Source organism: Miscanthus floridulus, chromosome 16 (genome assembly GCF_019320115.1).
Source record: "Miscanthus floridulus cultivar M001 chromosome 16, ASM1932011v1, whole genome shotgun sequence".
In the NCBI taxonomy this organism is placed as follows: Eukaryota; Viridiplantae; Streptophyta; class Magnoliopsida; order Poales; family Poaceae; genus Miscanthus; species Miscanthus floridulus.
In genome coordinates, this window is record NC_089595.1 from 28614408 (window position 1) to 28634979 (window position 20572).

Here is a 20572-nt window from a genome sequence, read left to right on the forward strand (position 1 = left end):
TTTGTACAAGCACAACATAATGTTCAGCAACATAACTAAAGCAACAATTGAGTTTTGGAGGAGGGGAATCGTTGAATGTCACGCACTGTTGGTGGATTATAATAGATAATAGATTTGTTCAACGAGCATTGCTAGTGGAAGGAGTACCAAAGCGGTCAAAACACGTTTCCATAGGCGGTCGGGTAGCCCAATTAACAGAGATGGCAGCCCACAGAGGCCTGCCTGGTAATGTTTAAGAGCTTCCCAAGACTACCCAAAAGAGTCTCCTAATCTAGGAATTTTGACAAGATTGAAAAAATCTCATCTCCAACGACTCCCAAACCCACCTCCCAATCTTTTGGCACTTGGAAAAAAACCACCCCCACGCGCGTATCGTTGCCTCAATCGGAGGTGAAGGACCCGAGGAAGAAAAAAAGTAGGACAAGTTTCTGATACAAATGTAAAGAGAGAAATAAAGCATACAAGTGGTTAGTGTGATTTAGAAATTGTTTAGGATTCCTAATGTAAAATTATCTTCTATCTTTTAGGCGTGAGATTTTGTAAATCGTTAGAGTTGTAGCTTTTTATGTTTCCCAATATATTTTGCAAAGGTTGGAAAACCTATTTGGGAGCATTTTTTTAAGATACCGTTGGAGATGCAACAGAGACGACATCACTAAGACATTGACTTGTTAATGATTAATTAACAGAGGCAACCCTCCCAATTCTACCGCCTTTGTTACACTACTACAGAATTAGACATCACTGTCGGCCTCATCACTGCTGGATTTTGAGAAACCGACAGTGATAGCCCATCACTGTTAGTTTTTGGCTAAAACTGACAGTGATAGAAAACTGATAGCCCAACCGACACTGATATTCGGGTCTTCACCGTCGATTCATATCATTGTCGGTTTTAACTAAGAACCGGCACTGATATTGGGTCATCACTATCGGTTTTAGCCAAAAACCGACAATGATACTATCACTGTCGGTTTGTGGCTTAAACCGACAGTGATATGCTGCAAGAAAACTTCATAAGTTTCTCATATGATGTCCGATGAAGATGAACTTTATATCAAAGTTGTAGTACTCGACGAGATCTACAACTTTGTAGTTCAAACTTTTTAATTTGAGATCGTTTGGATGTCTAAATATTTTCATTTAAAATCATCATCTATCTAACGAAAATTATGTTTGATTTCTAAAATTTAAAATTTGAATTTTTCAAAGGACCTCGGATGGAGAAACGCTCAAAACAAAAGTTGTAGACCTCGAAAAGTTATGCAACTTTATAGTTGACAACTTTTTCATTTGAAATCATTTACTACTTCAAAATGTTAATTAAAATTAAATTTTAAAATTATTGAAGAACTCTAATTTCTCTTTTTAATCTCTGGCTAAAATTTGTAACTAGTTTTTCTCTCTCATACTAACTTTAAATTTGATGATTTTTTCTATAAATTTCTAAAATCATGCTCTATCAATTTATTATTTTGTTATAGCTATTATTTTATCCATCTTTTCATGTGACTGTGTTTTAGATATTTGAATTTTGAATTTCAAAAAATTTCAACTTCAAACGTCATTTTGGAACACTAAATGATTTCAACTAAAAAAGTCATGAACATAGAAGTTATAGAGCTTATCAAGATCTATAACTTTTATTTTGGTCATTTCTTCATCCAATAAAGTGGTACTAACATTGTCACAAAATTTACATATCTCTCTTATAGTTTCATAAACTATAAGAGGGATATGTAACATTTGTGAACAATGTTACTACCACTATATCGGATGAGTAAATGATCAAATGATCAAAATAGAAGTTGTAGATCTCGAAAAGTTATGAAACTTTGTAGTTGACAACTTTTTTATTTGAAATCATCTTGTAAAGGAAAACTACGTTTGAATTTTTAAAATTTGAAATTAAAATTTTATAAACGGCTTCGGATGGAGAAACTACCAAAATAAAAGTTGTATATCCCAAAAAGTTATGAAACATTGTAGTTAATAACTTTTTGATTTGAAATCATCTTGTTAAGAAAAACTATGTTTGAATTTCCAAAAATTTAAAATTTGAATTTTTTAAATGACCTCGAATGGACAAACAGCAAAAACAAAAGTTGTAGATCTAAAAAAGTTATGAAATTTTGTAGTTGACAACTTTTTCATTTGAAATCATTTTGTCATGGATAACTATGTTTGAATCCTTAATATAGAAATCAAAAGGTTAAAATAAGAAAAAGTCTAATTTTGGAAGATTGGAAAAACTTTTTTGATTAAAAGTCTATCTGAATCAATTGTTCATATTTGATTTCTATAGAAGAGTGAGATGCTTTATCGAAGGAAATAAGAAAAAAGAAAGGGTATGTTGCTACTCTTTTGAAAGAAAAAAGAATAGGAGTTCCCGAAGTAATGTCTAAACCCAAGGATTTCACAAATCAAAGATAAAGGATTCCGGAACAAGTAAACACGATTTTCAACCGTATTCAAATTTTATAAACGATCTTGGATGGAGAAACTACCAAAATAAAAGTTGTAGATCTCGAAAAGTTATAAAATTTTGTAGTTAATAACTTTTTCATTTGAATTCGTTTAGGGTCCCAAATATTCATTTTAAAATCAGATGAACATAAAATGGCTAGGACGAAAATCTTATTTGGACACAAATAGCTTGCGGGTGGAGTGGTTAGGGGCCAAAGACGTGAATCAAGAGGTCAAGCGTCAGTGGCCGCGAAGTGATTGTTTTTTACGTGAAAAATCACGTGACTTGTGACTTTTTTTCCTATTTTAGTGCATTTTTTGGCTTTCCACATCACTGCCGGTGTCACACCAGTGTTAGTTTATAAGAACCGGCAGTGATGTCAACTCTCCATTACTGCCGGTATGCCACTGTCGGTTCAAAATCCAGCAGTGAAGGAGTTTTTTGAACCGATAGTGATGTCAAGATCTGGGGAGTGTTAATGGTTTCAAAATATTTAAAAACTTTCTCAATGTTTTGTTTGGATTTTGCTTTCACGATTGTAAACTAGGTTGATCAACTTCTTTCTCCGGATAATGAAATACTTGCACTCCGGCGCATGTACGCGAAAAAACTTCTTCTCTAGATACGAGATACTTAGAACAATCAATACTGACCCAAATGATATGCATGCAATATATGGATTATGTGTCTCGTCATCGGAGTAATAAGGACATTACAAACTAAACTAAACTAAACCATATATTGGGTTGGAAGAGCCTATATTTCATCTGTCTTTGTACAATCCTAACATGATTAAGCTAGAGCTAGCTCTAAACCATATTTGGCAGCTTGTAATCTTTGATCCTTAGGTTCTCCCATGCTCTAAGGTTTCTGAACTTGTCCTCTGTCACTATCTCGCTAATGTCACAGAAGTACCTACCATTTTTTATGAACCTTGTGCATGATGAAGTGCCAGAAGTTTGCTACAATCCTTGTTATGCATGCTTCATTAGTCTTAATGTCGTTACATCCAAAAAGTGATGAAAGTGTCAAATATGGAACAAAAGACGAAATAGGTGACAGAAAGAGAACATTTTAAGTTTTAGTGTCAATTTTTCACCTTTTGCCATCGGCGCGCTCCTTAAGTGGGCTAGCCTAATGGCCAATCCATAGCCTACTTCCCTTTCTTGTGGTTGGATCGTGGCCCATTCGGCTTGCCATGTGGGACTCTATAGCATAGGGGCAATAGCACTTTGCTAGATTTGGGGGTTGAATAGCCCAATTAAAAAAATTAGTAAGGCACAACACGAGGCAAACTTGTTAGACACAAAGGAGGCCCTAATAACCAGTACTACTATATATGTATTGCAAGCCTAGGGTGATCAACTCCCACACAATTCTAGTAAAAAGATAAACACTAAGCTAAGTTAACTAGAATTGAAGGAGCTAGCTCGGTTTGCACCCTAGGATGACAAGTACTATTATCTCTACACTAGGAATTGAACAACATAAGTAATGCAAGAGATAGTGATCAAATGAATAGCACAAGAGGAAGACACAAGATATACCCCCTGTGGTTCAGTGACTTGCAGATTACCTACGTCCACGTTGAGGTAAGCCCAAAGATCACCACTCCTCTATCAAGATCAACAACCCAGGAGGTTGGTTTAGATGTGAGTGCTTGATCTTGAGCTGGCTCAATCATGAGGTGCTTATCCTAGCCTCGATTCCACTAGAGTTGTTCTTTGCCTCTCTAGTAGCGATGAACCCAATAGCCCATCACACTCAACTTTGGTGCACCTTACAATCTTCAATGGACTGCTTCAATGGAGACTCGCTACACCAAGCCATCTAGGTGGTGGAATCCACCAAGAGTGACAAGAAAACACATAGACATAATGATCTGCCACAAGATGCAACCTCATAAAGCAAATTCACTAGAATCACTCCAATCTCACTAAGAATGCAATCTCTAGCAAGGAATGGAGAGCGGGGATGTTTCTTGAGCTATAATATGGAAGCCCAAGGATTCTAACTTGCTTGGCCACACTCAATTTACAGTCCCTCTCAAGAAACTAGTCGTTACCAACTTGGTGGGCTAAAAACGACACCATCGGAGAGCTCTGGTGGGTCATTAGAGACTACCACCTGAGTTTCCCTAATGGTCATGGACACACTACCAGAACTAGTTCGTGCCACACTCTAAGCTCCATTGCTATGTTTCTGGTGATCACTTGATATTTTTTGTGAGATCTAATGCCGCCACATGCGAAAACATAGCTATTTGTAACTAAACTCTAGTGACACTATTGGAGGGCTCCTATGCCCCTTTTCAAACTTCCCACACGCGGTCGTGCACTGCCAGCTTGCCTAATCAAAACTCCGATGCCCTGCTCTCTAGTGGCACTAGAAGTTAGGGTTTGCATTGAAAAGAATGTTGTGCTAGGGCTGTGATCTATGCTCCGATGACCATCACCGATCTCTAGTGAGGGTAAAAACCATCCACCAAGCTCTTTTTCAAACCTTTTCAAATGGCTAACACCAATAGGTCTCCTACATGATGACCATCACCTTTAGCACCGAGTTAGCATTTTCAAAACATTTTTCAAAGGTTTCACTTGCTTTTCAGTAGGCCACTCGATGCTAGTGCAAATGCAATGTTAGATCACTCAAATGGCTATCTATCATATCAACTCGGCCATTCAACATCTCTAATCATCTCATCGCTGGTAAGAAAAACCTATACATATATACCTTTGCCTTCTTTTTGTTTGCATCCTTTGTTTTTCTGGCATCCATAATCTTTACTCTTGAGCTTGTTGAGCCTTTGCACCCTCACGGTCATTGCCATCTTCACCACCATGGCCTCATGTTGCTCAACTCTAGCTTGTGGACTAAACTTGACCTTTCAGCTCACATCAAACATATTAGTCCACAAATGTTGTTTTTTAATTACCAAAACCCAAATGGGTATTCCAGGCAGTGGTAGCGGCAGGGGAGTGTCGGGGAGGCAAGCTAGGCAAGGGGTGTTCTAGTCCTTTTGTTGTTTTTTACTAGTAAACATGTTCGTGCGTTTCAACAAAAAATACATCTTGCATCATATGTTCTAATATGTTTTGGAAATACCATGGTTGGATGTATGCTATTCTAACTTGCACGAGCATGAGTCATAAAGTTAGGGTCATAGATGAGACAATAAATCAATTAGGACTCTAATTTATAATTCATCATGTACTACTACTCTTAGTAAAATTCGCTATGACTCTTATACTCCAAAGTGTGAAGGGACACAAGCACTACTCTTTGTAAAAACGACTAGAACTCTTATGCCCTAGAGAGTGGAGGGACACACGAACATGGAGAGAGAGTTGAAAGGTCCTAGATGGCTAGAAGGGAGTGAATAGCCTAATAAAAATTTCTACAAAAACACTAGAACAACTGATTAGACAACTAAATGGCGAAAAGCAATTTTACACTAGCTCTACAAGAGTGTTGCAAGCCACCTACCCACAAAGCTAGTGTGCTATGATCTCTAAGACAAGCAAGAGGCTAAGTCACTACTCTACTACTAGTGTGCTAGCAAGGGAGAAGGTTACAACTAATTACAACTAGCTACTCAACTAATTGTTATTCTATTTAGTACAACTACCACAACACATGTATATTAAGAATGTAATACAAGAGTGATAGAGTGTGATACCAAGCCAACAAAAGATAAATCAATCACAATAAGAATGCCAAGTGGACACAAAGATTTATCCCAAGGTTCACTTGTTTGCCGGCAAGCTAGTCCCCGTTGTGACGATCGATTCACTTGGTGGCTCACACGCTAATAGGCATCACATGTCTAGCCCACACTTGGGCGCCGTAAGAACTAACACAAATGAGGGCACTCAACACCACGAGCAATTCACTAGAGTGGCTTTTGGCGCTCCGCTGGCTAATAAGCCCAAGAACCCCTCACAAGAATGCTGGAGATGGCCACGAACAATCACCAACTCATGCCAAGGCTCTACCGCTACTTCAAGCCGTCTAGGTGGCGGCAACTACCAAGAGTAACAAGAAAACCATAGCAAGAACGATCCCCAAGTGCCACTAGATGCATACTCAAGCAAATGCACTTGGAATCACTCAATCTCACTTTGGATGCACAATCAAGCATGGAGATGAGTGGGAGAGGGTTGGCTCAGCTCAAAGGATGCTATCACATGTAAAAATGCCTAAGAGCGTGAGCCAAGCCCGGCCAAGCTCTATTTATAGAGCCTCAAGGGCTCACTAGCTGTTATGTCCTCGAAACGCCATCGGACCTGTCCTCTATTTATAGAGCCTCAAGGGCTCACTAGCGTTGGAGACTTCGGACCATGCCTCTTGGGTCCGAACCCTTGTCGTGTTTAACCTCCACATGCCATGTGTCCAAGTGACCGTTGGACACGGCCGAACTAAGCTCCGGACTTCGGAGCGCGAGGGCTCCAGACCATGAGCCTAGGGTCTGGTTCATGCCAGCAGCGAACCACGAGCCGCCATGTGTCCCAATCAAATTCAGTCGACCATTGCCTCGCGCAACGGCTATTGACACACGCTCCGGACTCAAGCTCCGGACGCACACAGTGCCACCTCCGGACCAAACTCTACCAGGGTCTGGAGACTTCCAGAGAGCTTCCCGAGAGTAAAAATGCCTCCAGTCTGAGTCCAGCGCCACCATTCGGACCAAGCACCAGAGTCCGAACCTCCCATGCCAACTCTCGCCGCGCCACGTGTCACCACCGAATCGAGGCACCAAGGTCCGGACCTCTACCCGAGCAGAGTTCGGAGCCTATGCCACTGTTGCACTTAGCTAGGGTTAAGTATCGGACCCATGCACTATGGTCTAGACCCTTCCCAAGCCTGAGTCTGACGCCCTGAAATGCCTCCTTTTCAACTCCTTTCTTCCACCCTTGCTTCCATGTGCTAACACCAAAGTGTTTCACCACTTGTGCATGTGGGTTACCATTTTTCAAGGGTCAAGTTAGCACACACTAGGTCCTAATGCATATACATGAATGACATTATCTAGTGGCACTTGATAACTACAAGTACCATGATTTTCCCCTCTTCATAGTACGGCTATCTATACTAAATCCGATCACACTCTCTATAATGTATTGATCGACAAAACAAAGTGGCCCTATGGTGTATACCTCTGCCTTGAGCCCATTTTGTTTTTCTTTTTCTTCTTTTCCAAGTTGGAGCACTTGATCACCATGACTTGGCCAACTCCTTCACTTGAGTGCCATTTGGCTCCACCACTCAGAGTGTACCAACCTATCTCATATAACACTTAGAGCAAAAGGTTAGTACTTAAGGTTTCATCAATTATCTGAAACCAAACTAGGGCTTTCAAGAGTGCAATGGACCAACATTTATTTAGATGAAGAAATTTTACCTCTTTAATATTATGTATGTATAGATGATGAGGAGCGATGGGAAAAGGGTGTGGATGTCGCTCTTTCGCTCCTTATAGTAGTAGAGATTCATCTCATTAGAACAATACTTTGGCCGACAATTGCTTTATTATTATATCAATTATGTGATATAAAATCATATTCATAATCTCATAGCTTTCAATATAAATAAGAGCATCTCCACAATAGGGATCTCAAAGAGGGCTCCACTATATTTTTTGGTCCAAGGCAAAACAACTTAATTCAACAAGTTCCTAACTTGAGTCCCTACTTTATGATCTCCCTTCTCTAACACTACCTCCTCCTAATAATGAAATATGTGCCATGATGGTACGATCATAAAAATCATATCTCCCAAGGGTGCGTAGGGAGCTCCTTAATTCTTTTCCGTACAAATTTTTTCACACAAACTCTCTCTTGGGCGTCTTTTTTTCGTCCCGACTCTCTACCACGCCACCCCAAACCTAAGATCACTCCTCCCCATCGAGGCCTCCCTCCTAGCAAGCCCCTCGTCCTGCCTTCTCCCTAGCGAGATGCTCTTCCTCACCGTAGGCAGGGATGAGAACTAGGGAATAGGAGAGGGAGAAAATAAAAATAATAAGAATAATGTGAGTGATAAGTATGTTTAAAAAATAACGGTTTTAATTTGGGGGCTACCTCTCAAAAGTAGGAGAAACCCTTAAATCATAAGAGCAAGTACAATAAATCATATCATCTTGGCTAATAGCAAGATAGGTGAACAAAATCATATTATGGATGAGAGAGAGAATACTTGGAGAGAATGAGCTAGTCACAAAAATAGGCCTACGTTGCTTGCAGTAGCATCTCTAATAAGTTGTGGGGCCCACCATAACCTCTATCTATATTCGGTTGTGAATGTCCATGAACCGATAGGATATGCCAGGTGGGAAACAAAATATGTAGGCCCACAAGAAATAAAAAATACTTTAAATTTATAGCTAAGAGTCAAGTTGTTGTATGCTTGATCTTTTGAGCTTGTTTGGTGAGTCCTGTTCGTTTTTCTTATGATCCATACTTTTTTTTAGTGAAGGAATAATATTTTTCTCTCACAACAAATCAGCTAACGGTACTTTTTAGCTTCTTTTCAGCAAAGCAAACATGGCTTGCTCTAGTGGTATCAAGTTTGTACTATAATATAAAAATAACATATCAACAAGAAAATCTTTGATTAAAAGCTTACCCTCGAATTAAAATATACCTTGTAATTTTAATCGGAGAGAGTGTATATATCCATTTTTCAACAGAGAAAAAAGCACCAGCCATCTCCGCTCTTTAACGCCAGCCGCCTCCGCTTCCTTCATTTCGCCTTTTTCTCCCCGTCGGCTCCTCTCCCCTCTCACCTCGCGCTCGCCGCGGCTGAGTCGGCTGACTCAAGTACCCAAATCCAAGCCAAGCGATCGTCGCCTGAAACCAAGCAAGCCGGAGCGCAGGACACGCAGCCGCTCTCCCCCGCTCCGGCTCCGCTGCAGGTGAGAATGCGCCGGAGCAAACCCTTCTCCCTCGTCCCCCAATTCCGTTGCCCCCTTAGCAAAGCCCTCGAATGCTAGCTTTGTTTTGGGGTTTTCTCCCCTCCTTTTGTTTATCCTCAAAAAAAAAAAAGGAAATGTGGCCTCTCCACCGGCGGCGTGTCCTGCGGTGCGGCGTGGAGTCGGCTGCAAAAGAAGAGGAAGAAAAAACACATTTTGGGGTTTTCTTGGAGCTTGTTATCAAAATTTCATTTTTTTTCTTTTTCGTCTGTACCTCCGTTCTTGTTCATACTTCGATTCTTGGGTTCAGTCTCCCTTTTCCTGGGATGAATGCTCGTGTGCTCCTCAAAATCGATTTTGGTGTTGGTGGAAGAGGGTTTTACAGGTGACCAACACAATTTTGGGGTTTTCTTGGACCTTGTTATTAAAAAAATAAATCAACGCGCAACCTTTGCTGAGTTAGCTTCACGTGATTCCAAGGTGCTCTGGTTTTCTTGGTGCTCTTAAGCACGTGATTCCAAGGTGCTCTGGTTTTCTTGGTGCTCTGTTCCTGAGGTCACCGCTTTTGTAGGATATAAAACCCCAATCCCCGAGCTCTCGTGCTCTTAACAAGCCCTGAGGCGTGCTGTACCTTAACCTTTATCTTTCCATGTGTACTCGTATAACTTAATTGCACAGGATAAACCGTGTTGGAACCAAGAACAGTGTCACGACTGCCAGACTAGATGCTATATTATCATGTATAAGGTGTTTATCAGATTGTAGTATTATTGTAACACCTGAAGTTTTGAGTTATATACTGGAACACCCTCTAAGGGGGTAGAAATGTATGTCATTGAGCTTCTGTTACTAATTCAATCTATGCTCAGCTTATATGATTGAGCTCTACTGACTGATTCAACATTTCTTCAACTGGTCCTGTATAAACTTATATTATGCGTCATTATAGTATTTCTCTGTTATGTGTGCTTCTTTAACATATTGTACTACTGACAAATGGTAACATCATTTTTCATACTTTGTTTGCCATTTCCCTTACCTTCAGCAATGGACTACACATCGGATGGAGATTCTGAGGTCGAAGCTTATGGATCCAGCACTTTTGAGCTTCTGGAATCAGGAGATTTAAAAGTGATGACTGATGAAGGCTTGTACCGATGCCCCTTTTGTCCAGATGATGAGAAGGACCACAGTCTAAATGATCTGCTGCAGCATGCCTCTGGTGTAGGGGCTGCACATGATCGGGAAGCCAAAGAGAAGGCGGACCACCGTGCTATTGCAAGGCATTTGAAGGGTAAGCCTCTTGAATCATCTGGCACACTTTTGCAGCCAATGCTTACCGATGTGCAGGATTCTGAGCATACCCAAGATGAGCAATTTGTCTGGCCGTGGATGGCTATCCTAGTCAATATGCCAAATGAATTCTTTGGTAAAAGTGCGAATCGGCTGAAGGAGCATTACTCATCTTTCCATCCAGTGAAGGTGCATCCTGTATATAGCAAAGGTCGTCCCACTCGTGATGCTGTTATTGAGTTCGGGAATGACTGGAGTGGTTTTAGGAATGCACGGGCCTTTGATGCTCACTTTGCGAAGAAAGGGTACAGCAAAGATTGCTGGAAGGAGATGAAGTGTGAGGGTACAGAGCCTGTTGGGTGGATGGCAAGGGCTGATGATTACAATTCTCTAGGGGCAATAGGTGAACTACTGAGAAAAAATAGTGACCTGAAGACATTAAAAGATATTGGGAGTGAAGGGGCAAACAAAACTGAAAAACTTCTGTCCAATTTGGCCTGCGAAGTTAAAGAAAAGGAAATTTATTTAGAGCAACTTGAGTCTGAGTACAACAAGCGATCTGCTTCACTTAACATAATGATGCAGAAGAGGGAGCAACGACTCCAGTCATACAATCAAGGTACATGGCAATATTCTGGTTATTTATGCATGATACATTTAGGAGTGACTAAATACACGCAGTGGTTACTATCCATTTTCAATCATGTTGTGCTATCTATGACTATAATAACAGTTTTTTGCCCACTTTTACTAGAAATCCTGAAGATGAGACAGCTTGGTCAACAAAACACACAAAGAGTTGTTGAGGAGAACCGGAAGCTACGGTCCGATATCCAGGACATGGTGGATGCACTTGATGCAAGAAACAAACAAATTAAGGAGTCGGAACATGACAAAAAGAATCTTGAGCAGGAGAAGCTAAAGGTGGGCAATTGCTTTCATCTGAGGCAAAATGTTTTATCAACAAGAATTATGTAATAGCTTGGAGATTAGTATATACAGTGTAGTTTTCTGCTCCTTACAGGAATTAGAATCCTCTAGTCATGTATGTCTTCTAAGAAGGATAAATAATTTTGATTGCTATTTCTTTGAAAATGAAATCTTTTTGTTACTTGGTGATTTTATGGTATGAAAACACAGATCATTCTACAATTAGTTGCCACTTGCCAGATGGTTGAACAATTCTATTAGGGTGAATTTGCAAGAGGTGTATTTGTATATGACTTTTTTTTTTGTTCAAATCTATTGTAAATTTTAAGGAATTGTATCCTAGTCAAAATAGTCTCCTACTGTTGGTGTTATTATATAGAATGAATTAAATAATCAATTTTCTTGTTCTTGCCGGGCAAAATAATAGCAGAAGGCTGAATGAAATTAGGCCACTTATATGCTGAAATATTTGTACAACTTGTATAACGTACTTTTGACTTCTGCTGTACAGAATGCAATGTGGACCAGTCATCTTAGGTTGGCTGCATTGGAGCAGGAGAAAGCTGATGAAAATGTCCAAAAGCTTGTGGATAAACAAACGGTTAGCCCCTGTTCCCTTGACGTGCTTGCATGTGGTTTTCTTTTGAATGACATTCGTCTTGTTCGCTTTGTACTATGTGGAAACTGCAGAGAGAAACAAAAACTATTCTAGACGACTTTTTGAGGTTGAACACACAGTTGGAGATGAAGCAGAAACTTGAATTGGAAATAAAGCACCTGAGTGGGAAACTGCAAGTGATGGAGCTCAAGCCAGGTGATGAAGATCCAGAATCCAGAGTGAAAATAGATAAACTAAAGGAGGAGCTCAATGAGAAGATCGAAGAACTGAAAGATGCGGAAAGCTGGAACCAAGTTTTAATCGGTAGGGAAAGCAAGATCAGTGATGAGTTGCGAGAAGCTCGAGAAGCGTTGATAAATGTATGATAATTTTTATGTCATACCAGTGTACTGCTCAGTTTCAGTGAGTGTTTTTGTTTACGAGAACTCATGTTTGGTCCAATTGCAGTCTCTGCAGAGTTTCCCTGGAACCACAAGCTGCCGGACACACATAGGCGTCAAGAAAGTTGGTGAGCTTGACCCCAATGTGTTTCTAAGCCTGTGCAAGCGGAAATTTCCAGCAGCAGACGCGGAAGCTGAAAGTGCTAGTCTTTGTTCAAAGTGGCAGAATGAAATTGAAAATCCAGAATGGCAGCCTTTCAAGGTTATTATTGTTGATGGAAAAGCATCGGTAAGATGGAATCTTTGCCTTTTGTTGAACATGTATCTATATTGGTATGAATTGTTTATAATGGAGCATTGGTGCTGCACGTGCCTATGTAGGAAGTACTCAAGGAGGATGACAGGAAGCTCCGAGAACTAAAGGAGCTGGGTAAAGAACCCTATGCTGCCGTAACAAAGGCGCTGCTGGAGCTGAAGGACGGCAATGGCAGCAGGAAGGATCCATTCCCTGAGCTGTGGAACTATGACGAGGGTCGGAAAGCAAATATGGTGGAAGGAGTTCGGTTTGCTTTGAAGCTTTGTAACATGAGCAAGACGAAGGGCAAGAGAAGCCGCTGACTTCAACGCCATTGTTTCATGCTGAATGAATGGAGGTCCTAACCAAATAGTTATTCTATTTTGGAGTAAACTGGAAGTGCAGTTAACCTGGTGCATTTTGCTTAGGACTATTACCTTGTATGTTGCAACTCTGAACCAAGCGTGTCCCTAACGCTATGTATGACAAATGAAGTCACGCTGCAACCGTGTCGTGCTCCGATTAGATTAATGCACTAGTTAAGTTCAGAAATGTCTGGTGTCAAGTTTATGTGGTTTGAGGTAACTCCAGTTTGCATACTTATACAGCTTGCATGACAATCGTGCTACACTCCATCCAACTGCAGTCACAAACAATTGTCACCTCTAGGCACTGGCTGCAATCCTTAAAGATCCAAAATTTGACCCCAATTTCAAAATTTTAATATATTTGGAGAACAAACTAATTCCAGAACAATTTAATTAATGGAAACGCATTTATCTTCCTAGTAAACTTGTGAGCAGGACTGTCACTTTAAACGGCAAGTGTTTTCTCTCTTTGTTCATAAAAAGAAAAGTGTGCCTGGCTGACCTCTTATAAGGTTTTGACCTCAGAAAATATCTATCCATAATATTGGTTTTTTTTATAAATATTGATTTTTTTTAATAAATATGTATTCATAATATTGATTTTTTTATAAATATTTATCCATAATATTGAGTTTTATAAATATTTATCCATAATGTTGAATTTTTACAAGGCTTGCTAACTCCAAATATTTATCCATAATATTAATTTTTTATATAAGGGTTGCTGAGATCATATTTTGGCCGGAGAATGGACCTCGGGAAATGTGTATTAGAAACTTAGAACACTTATTAGTATTATTAGTAAACTCCTAGTGTGCAAATACGGCACGTGAAACGCGCAACCCCAGCTTCCACGCCGCTAGTTGCTAGTACGGTCATGTTGACATTGCCGCCGACGCCGAGAGCACCGATGCAAGCCACTAGGTCATCGATCACAAGCAAGAAAGCATCTCCTCAGTGGTGTCCGCGTGCGTCCCCGGTGGCATGCCTGAGCCCTGAGCTCGCCGTCATGTCGGTGTCGACTGAGCAGGGCCGGCTGCTTGAGGGCGACGAGGCCACGGCTGCGTCGCCGTCGCCCCATGCCCGGGCGCCGCCGTCGTCGCGGTACAAGGGCGTGGTGCCGCAGCCCAACGGGCGGTGGGGCGCGCAGATCTACGAGCGCCATGCGCGCGTCTGGCTCGGCACGTTCGCGGACGAGGCGGCGGCCGCGCGCGCCTATGACGTGGCCGCGCTCCGCTTCCGCGGCCGCGGCGCCGCCGCCAACTTCCCGGGCCCCGCCGACGCGGCCGAGATGGCGTTCCTCGCCGCGCGGCCCAAGGCCGAGGTCGTCGACATGCTACGGAAGCACACCTACGACGACGAGCTCCGGCAGGCGCTGCGGTCCGGCGGCAGCGGCGGTGACCGCTCCTCCCTGGGTCTGGTGGTACTCCCCCGGGTGGCGCTGTTCGAGAAGGCGCTGACGCCGAGCGACGTCGGCCGGCTCAACCGGCTGGTGGTGCCGAAGCTCCACGCCGAGAAGCACTTCCCGCCGCTCCAGGAGGGCGCCGCCGCCGACGCGGCGCCCGTGCTGCTCGCCTTCGAGGACGTCGGCGGGAAGGTGTGGCGGTTCCGGTACTCGTACTGGACCAGCAGCCAGAGCTACGTGCTCACCCGGGGCTGGAGCCGCTTCGTCAGGGAGAAGGGCCTTGCCGCCGGTGACACCGTCGCGTTCTCGCAGGCGGCGATCACCTACGGGGAGACTATGGATGTGAAGCGGCGGATGTTCATCGAGTGCAGGAAGCAGAAGAGGAGAAACGGCGGCTGCAGCGGCAACGACGGCGGTGATTGCCCTGACGGCGGCGAGCGCGTCGTGAGGCTGTTCGGCGCCAACATTGCCGCTGCGATTGGAGCTTCATGATAAAAAATAAGGTGCTCCAAATTGGGTTGTCGATCATGTTTTGTTTTGACCATGCAAGACAATATATATGATTATATATCTCACGACTTCATTCAGTACAAGCTTACATAGCTAGCTAACAAAATAATATTGCATGTACTAGACACTAGATAGACTATCCCCCTTCTCTGAATTTCTCAAGTACACGTGCCTTTTTTTCCCCCTTCTGCAGAAAATGCTATGATTATGTCTTCTAAATCTTTTGAAATGTAGTACTAACGGCCTATTTGGCAGAGCTCAGAGCAGCTCCGAGGCCGATTCCAAGAGGATCTTTGTCAAATGTATACGGTGATTTATCATGAAGCAATTTATATCTAAAATGAAAGATTAGCTCTCTCATTCATTTTCTGCACAGAGTCACTTTTTAATCATTATCCTTGAGAATCACTTTCAGCTAAGTAATCACCTCCTTTGAGAATCAAAAGCAGAAAAGTTCTACTGAAACAGGACCCTAATATGTTATAGTTACAGAATCGGTTGAGCCCCACAATATTATTTCTACTAAATGTCCCGAGTTGAAATCGTTATCCCAAAATGCGATTGTAATTCCAATATAGATAGATCTACCCATTTAAATAGTGTGTGGTAATTCCCACAGAGCAACCTCTCAGTCACGCATAGCAAGTCAGGCAATTTTTCTTGTGAAAATAAATGCGTGTGCATTTTCTAGAATTCAAAGCTAGGACCGCTTCTCTCGCTAGCTTAAGCCATCTTTACCATCCCACCATTAAGTTGTTTTTTGATATCATTATGAGAATCATTTCTTTTGAATGTTCGGTGATAATGGTTTTCAGTGGTGGATCACATAAGCGACTGCATCTGACAATGCATCCATTTCCGATGGCGGTCGGTCTTATGAAGCGATTGCCTGCGAAAATGCCCATTTTTAGTAGCAGTTACTTATGTCAACCACTGCTAGAAATAGGGACATTTTCATTAGGGGGGGCTGTTTGGCTGGTACATTTCACGGCTGATTTCAGCTGATTCAATAGTGTTCTGTGAGAGAAAATACGCTAAAGTATGGCTGATAAGCCGCCTGATAAGTTCTAAGTGAACATGGCCAAGTTGTTATGTCATCTGCTTCTAGAAAGTTATCTCTAGTAGTGGGCTTTGACGAGAGCCCCTCTAGCTTAATGTACTTGTGGAAACCAATTACCACTACCACTCCTGTAAAAAAAAGGGACACCAGTGGAAATTGTTTTAGGAGTATCATTGTATGTGCCCCTCTGTATACAATAGGATACACTATATATAGTTGGGTATTATTTTGAAAATCACATTATAAAACATGAGCACTCATAAACATGCATCCACACTCATCGTGATATGAACGTGTGTATACATCCTATCTCTATGAGCACATCCAAAAGATTTAGTTGGCTAATCTAAAAAAATTAATGAAGTCACCACATGGGGTGAGCACTTTCTACATGGCTCCTAAAATATTTAAACGCTTGCGTTATCTAGTCTTGTAGTTATTACACAATTATGTTTGTCCAATCTCATGACATTATTTCTCGTGATTTATTAGTCAGCTGGTACCAAGAGGGATTTGATATTGAATCAAATAGATAGTGTGTTCATGCTATGCATACATCTTTTTGTGTTGTTGTAAATAGTTTTAACGTTTTTCTGGTATATATGGAATAGGCACGAAGCTGCATTTATATACCTCCACACATTGGAAAGATTCTCTCCTTCTTGTAATGAGGCATGATGTCAAGATCAAGTGTTGAGTGAAGTGCAAAGAGGCTGAGGTCAAATTGCAGAATGAGGGGCTTGGGTAAGTTCTAAGTAAGTTAGCTGTTAGCATTACTAATTTTTTTTAATTTTATTTAATTAGTATTATAATCTTTGATCTACAATTACCTCAACATTTTATCTACCTCATTTTATGGTACAAACTAGTATCAATAATTAAGTTCATATCTGAAAGTATTTTGATGTGATGTGATCATGATTTATTGTTACGAGCAGAGCGACGTTCAGTGTGTGTGTGTGTGTATTGTGGATTTCCTCACGCACCGGTGGACGTTGGATTCGCTCGAAGATTCGTTTCCGTGTTTCCTTAAATTAGCGCCTCGCATTCGATAATCATGTATGAAGCCTGAGAACCTCTGCAAATCTTCTGAATACCGTGTCAGTATGTGTACGGTGCTCCCGAAAGAAACAACACGGAAATGAATGAGTGGACCTTCTACAGGAACTCATGTTTTTTTTCAAAAAAAAAAAAATACTGTGCGTCACCCAGCATCCTTATCACCCGTCCCCTTGTTCTATCCACCGGCCCACGCTCACGCTCCAGCCCGCCACTAACCTGCGCCGATGATGACCGAGCTCCCCACCACCACGGCCACCGAGCTTCCCACCAGCACCGCCTCTGACGCTCCGGCCCGTCGTCGAGCTCGCTCAGCCGGTGTGGCCCGTAGTGGCAGCTTCATGGATGTCGTCGGCGTCCATGGACAGACTCGCGCGCGTAGCAATGAATCGCTCCCCTTCTGCGACCGGCACTAGGTTCCTCTTTTGCCTTTGGATCTAGTCCCACAGCTCCACAAGTATCTCTGATTTTCAACGGATTTGGAATGCGCTATGGAAGAAGACGGGGATTTGAGAGGAGACATAGGAGGAGGCGAGTTGGGAGAAGATGGGTAGGCAAGGGAATGGTTTTTCTGTTCTGCACCTGTACACTGGAGGAACACGGACAAAAAAAAAAGGAACACGGAAGCACATACGAGTACAGTGGAAACCATGTGTAATATATATATATATATATATATATATATATAAATCAGATTATTGCACCGAGAAATCAACAGTGTCCTCTATTTTGAAATGGAGGAAGTAGCTAGGTACAAGTTACATCACTGTCTGCCAGTTAACAAGCAGGAGATTTCCAAACTATACACGTGCTGTTAGAGTGTTTTTTATTATTATAAGCGCGTGGCCGTACTCACCGACACGAGCTAACAATATAGTAGTATTAAGCATATGAAACCAGCTTGCATTGCTTCATCACTAGTTAATTTAAAACTAATTGTATATATAAAAAACGTTTTCGACACGCTTCCATATATAAACATGTCTTGTGCTGCCGTCGATCGAATGAGTGTCCAAAACATGTTTTTTTATAGCGTGAGATACTGAGAATCTGAGACGTTGAATCGTTAGTTGATGAAGAAGCTCAAACAAATGAAACCTGGTCGGTTGGTGCGCTCTTGTTTGTCTTTTCCATCAGCAATGCCAAAACTTAGCCCAGTACCTGCGCCATACATGCACCGGGTCGATTGGGCTCGAGACTTCCTACCGCAGTTCGAAATGCGAAGCCCCTTCTACAAAGATTAAAACTAGATATTAGAGATACAAGGTGATGAGAAAACCCCCATCTAGTAGTACTTCCTAGATCTGCCTTACCTAATGGTGTCTTTTTTGTTCAGCTAATAACAAATTTACAGTCAAATAAAATTTAGTTTATTTCTTTCCTCATTTAAAAAACTACGTAAAATGCCATTCTAGCTCATTTAAACAAGTTTTTCAATCAACCCAATAACCCAAAGTAATTTGAACTTACATCCCTAGAGCAAAACCAATCAAACCGCAAGCACCGGAAAGCTCCGCTGCTGCCTAGACAGAGGCACTGAAGAAAATGGTCGAGAGGACCCCGTAGTCAGTCTTCAAGCACCCACCGGAAAGGAAAGCTCCGGTGGTGTGGCGTTGCCAAGCATTGGAGAATGCAGCGAGCGTGAAACAATCCTGCAAAAAATAATTCTCACCCATCGGATAACTCTAGTGGTATCGGGACACTAGCATCAGAGAAAGCATCGGTGTCCAGCAGTTCTATAGAAGGTTTGGTGGTCACCGGATCTCTCCGGTGATAGCGCCGGAGTAACATTGGAGAAAGAATCACAGGCTAGCAATGGTCGACAACGTCTATTCAACGTGGCAAGGCACTGGATGTCTCCGGTAACACAACCGGATCTTTTCGATGAGTCTGCAGAAGTTGCAGCCTTTGCCCAACAACTATATTTCGAGGGGAGCCTATATATACCCCCATAGACGGCCATTTGGGGTGTGTTGGAGCTCAATGAAGGTATAGGAGGCTGAGGCTCATCTCTAGTTGCTTTAGCCACCAAAGTGCTTAAAGATCACATATGTGATTAGTGTAGGTGCTTTGTGAAGTGCTTAGGCTAGTTAGACTATCACTTTAGTGCTTGCTCTAGGTTTACGCTAAGTGTTTATTGAGGCTTGCATACCTCTTACCACCCGGTGCTTGCATGCACAATTGCTTATACACTAGGGGCTTGTAGTCTTGCGAGATCCACCAATGTGTGGAGAGGCCGCTGAGCATGTACGAAAGGGCCATGCATTGACCTGCGATGTTTTGGCTTAAACACAATAGTGAAGACGGTGGAGAGCGGTCCGGAAGAAGGCCATCACTGGGCCCACTTGCGCGTGAGGAAGGACCATGGGCTATTCACGGAGTTACCCCACTGGGAGCTTGGGCCGGGTATCCTTGTGAGTGGCTCCAACGAGGATCAAGGAGGAGCACGAGCTTCTTGATATCATATTTAAGCATCCGCACTTTACTTGCTTACCTAGGTTGTGTGCTTACCTTTCTAGTTTAGCTTGCTAGGCTAGTTCATAGGATAAAAATTTAGGTTGCATGTCTTTTGCAGTAAGATAGCAACACTTAACAAAACCTAGTTGCACATTTAGATAGAAATCTTGCATAGGTTTTGATAAGTAGAATTAGAGGCCATTAGTTTTTACAAGGAAAAAAAAATCCAAATTACTTCCTCCAAGTTTGGCCTATTCAGATAACCCACTAAACTAACATTTGGTTCAATTTATTTCCTCCAACTATTTCATTGGTCTAGTTTAAATTTGTTATTTTTTTTGTCTATGTATAAGTTAAGTTTTAATATAAATTTTTGTGATGTGATAGAAGACATCATAAGTTATGTTAAAAAATATATCTTAACTTTTGCCACTATTTTGATAGCTTAGGAAATTTAGTGATGAATTAACACTAGAGATATAATATCATACAAAACATAATGATGAAAACATTTCACCTCAATAAATTTGGAACTAAAACGCAATTTATACATAGAGGAAAAAAACAAAATTATTTCTAAGGTGTAAATTAGATCAACTTAAATAGTTGGAGGAAGTAGATTGAATTAAATGTTAGTTTATAGGGTTATCTGAACATAGGCCAAACATGTTGGCAGTAATTTAGACTTTTTTTATTTTTTTATAAAGTATAATTTACTCTCTTCTCTTATGTGTCACGATCCCCTTCACGGTCCATATATGCAAGGAGACATATATATGTGCTGTCATCGGATGATATATATCCCACGCTGCAACATTGCAT

General features: G+C 41.6%; 2 protein-coding genes across 4 annotated transcripts; both read left to right on the forward strand.

Annotated features, from left to right (window-relative positions):
- The first annotated feature begins 9238 nt into the window (after positions 1–9238).
- On the forward strand, positions 9239–13434 carry LOC136513356 (factor of DNA methylation 1-like). 3 transcript variants are annotated; one of them, XM_066507353.1, is made up of 8 exons: positions 9257–9377; positions 10420–10451; positions 10549–11286; positions 11422–11591; positions 12109–12198; positions 12288–12575; positions 12664–12885; positions 12978–13434. In XM_066507353.1, exons 3-8 carry the CDS (start codon positions 10707–10709, stop codon positions 13212–13214), a joined length of 1587 nt encoding a protein of 528 aa, XP_066363450.1. In that variant the 5' UTR covers positions 9257–9377; positions 10420–10451; positions 10549–10706; the 3' UTR covers positions 13215–13434. The 3 variants fall into 3 exon arrangements, with proteins under 3 accessions (XP_066363449.1, XP_066363450.1, XP_066363448.1); XM_066507352.1 differs by having other exon boundaries at positions 9239–9377; positions 10420–11286; XM_066507351.1 differs by lacking the exon at positions 9257–9377 and having other exon boundaries at positions 10371–11286.
- Positions 13435–14136: 702 nt separating this feature from the next.
- LOC136513357 (putative AP2/ERF and B3 domain-containing protein Os01g0140700) lies at positions 14137–15156 on the forward strand. Its single transcript, XM_066507354.1, has one exon. The coding sequence runs from the start codon at positions 14137–14139 to the stop codon at positions 15154–15156; it is 1020 nt and encodes a 339-aa protein (XP_066363451.1).
- Positions 15157–20572: the final 5416 nt, after the last annotated feature.

Bases quoted from the DNA above. Each gene is read 5' to 3' on its own strand.
- LOC136513356 (XM_066507351.1), top strand. From the start codon at position 10,371: ATGGTAACATCATTTTTCATACTTTGTTTGCCATTTCCCTTACCTTCA. The intron at 11,287-11,421 runs GTACATGGCAAT...CACTTTTACTAG, and splicing joins ACTCCAGTCATACAATCAAG to AAATCCTGAAGATGAGACAG. The intron at 12,199-12,287 runs GTTAGCCCCTGT...TGGAAACTGCAG, and splicing joins AGCTTGTGGATAAACAAACG to AGAGAAACAAAAACTATTCT.
- LOC136513357 (XM_066507354.1), top strand. From the start codon at position 14,137: ATGTTGACATTGCCGCCGACGCCGAGAGCACCGATGCAAGCCACTAGG.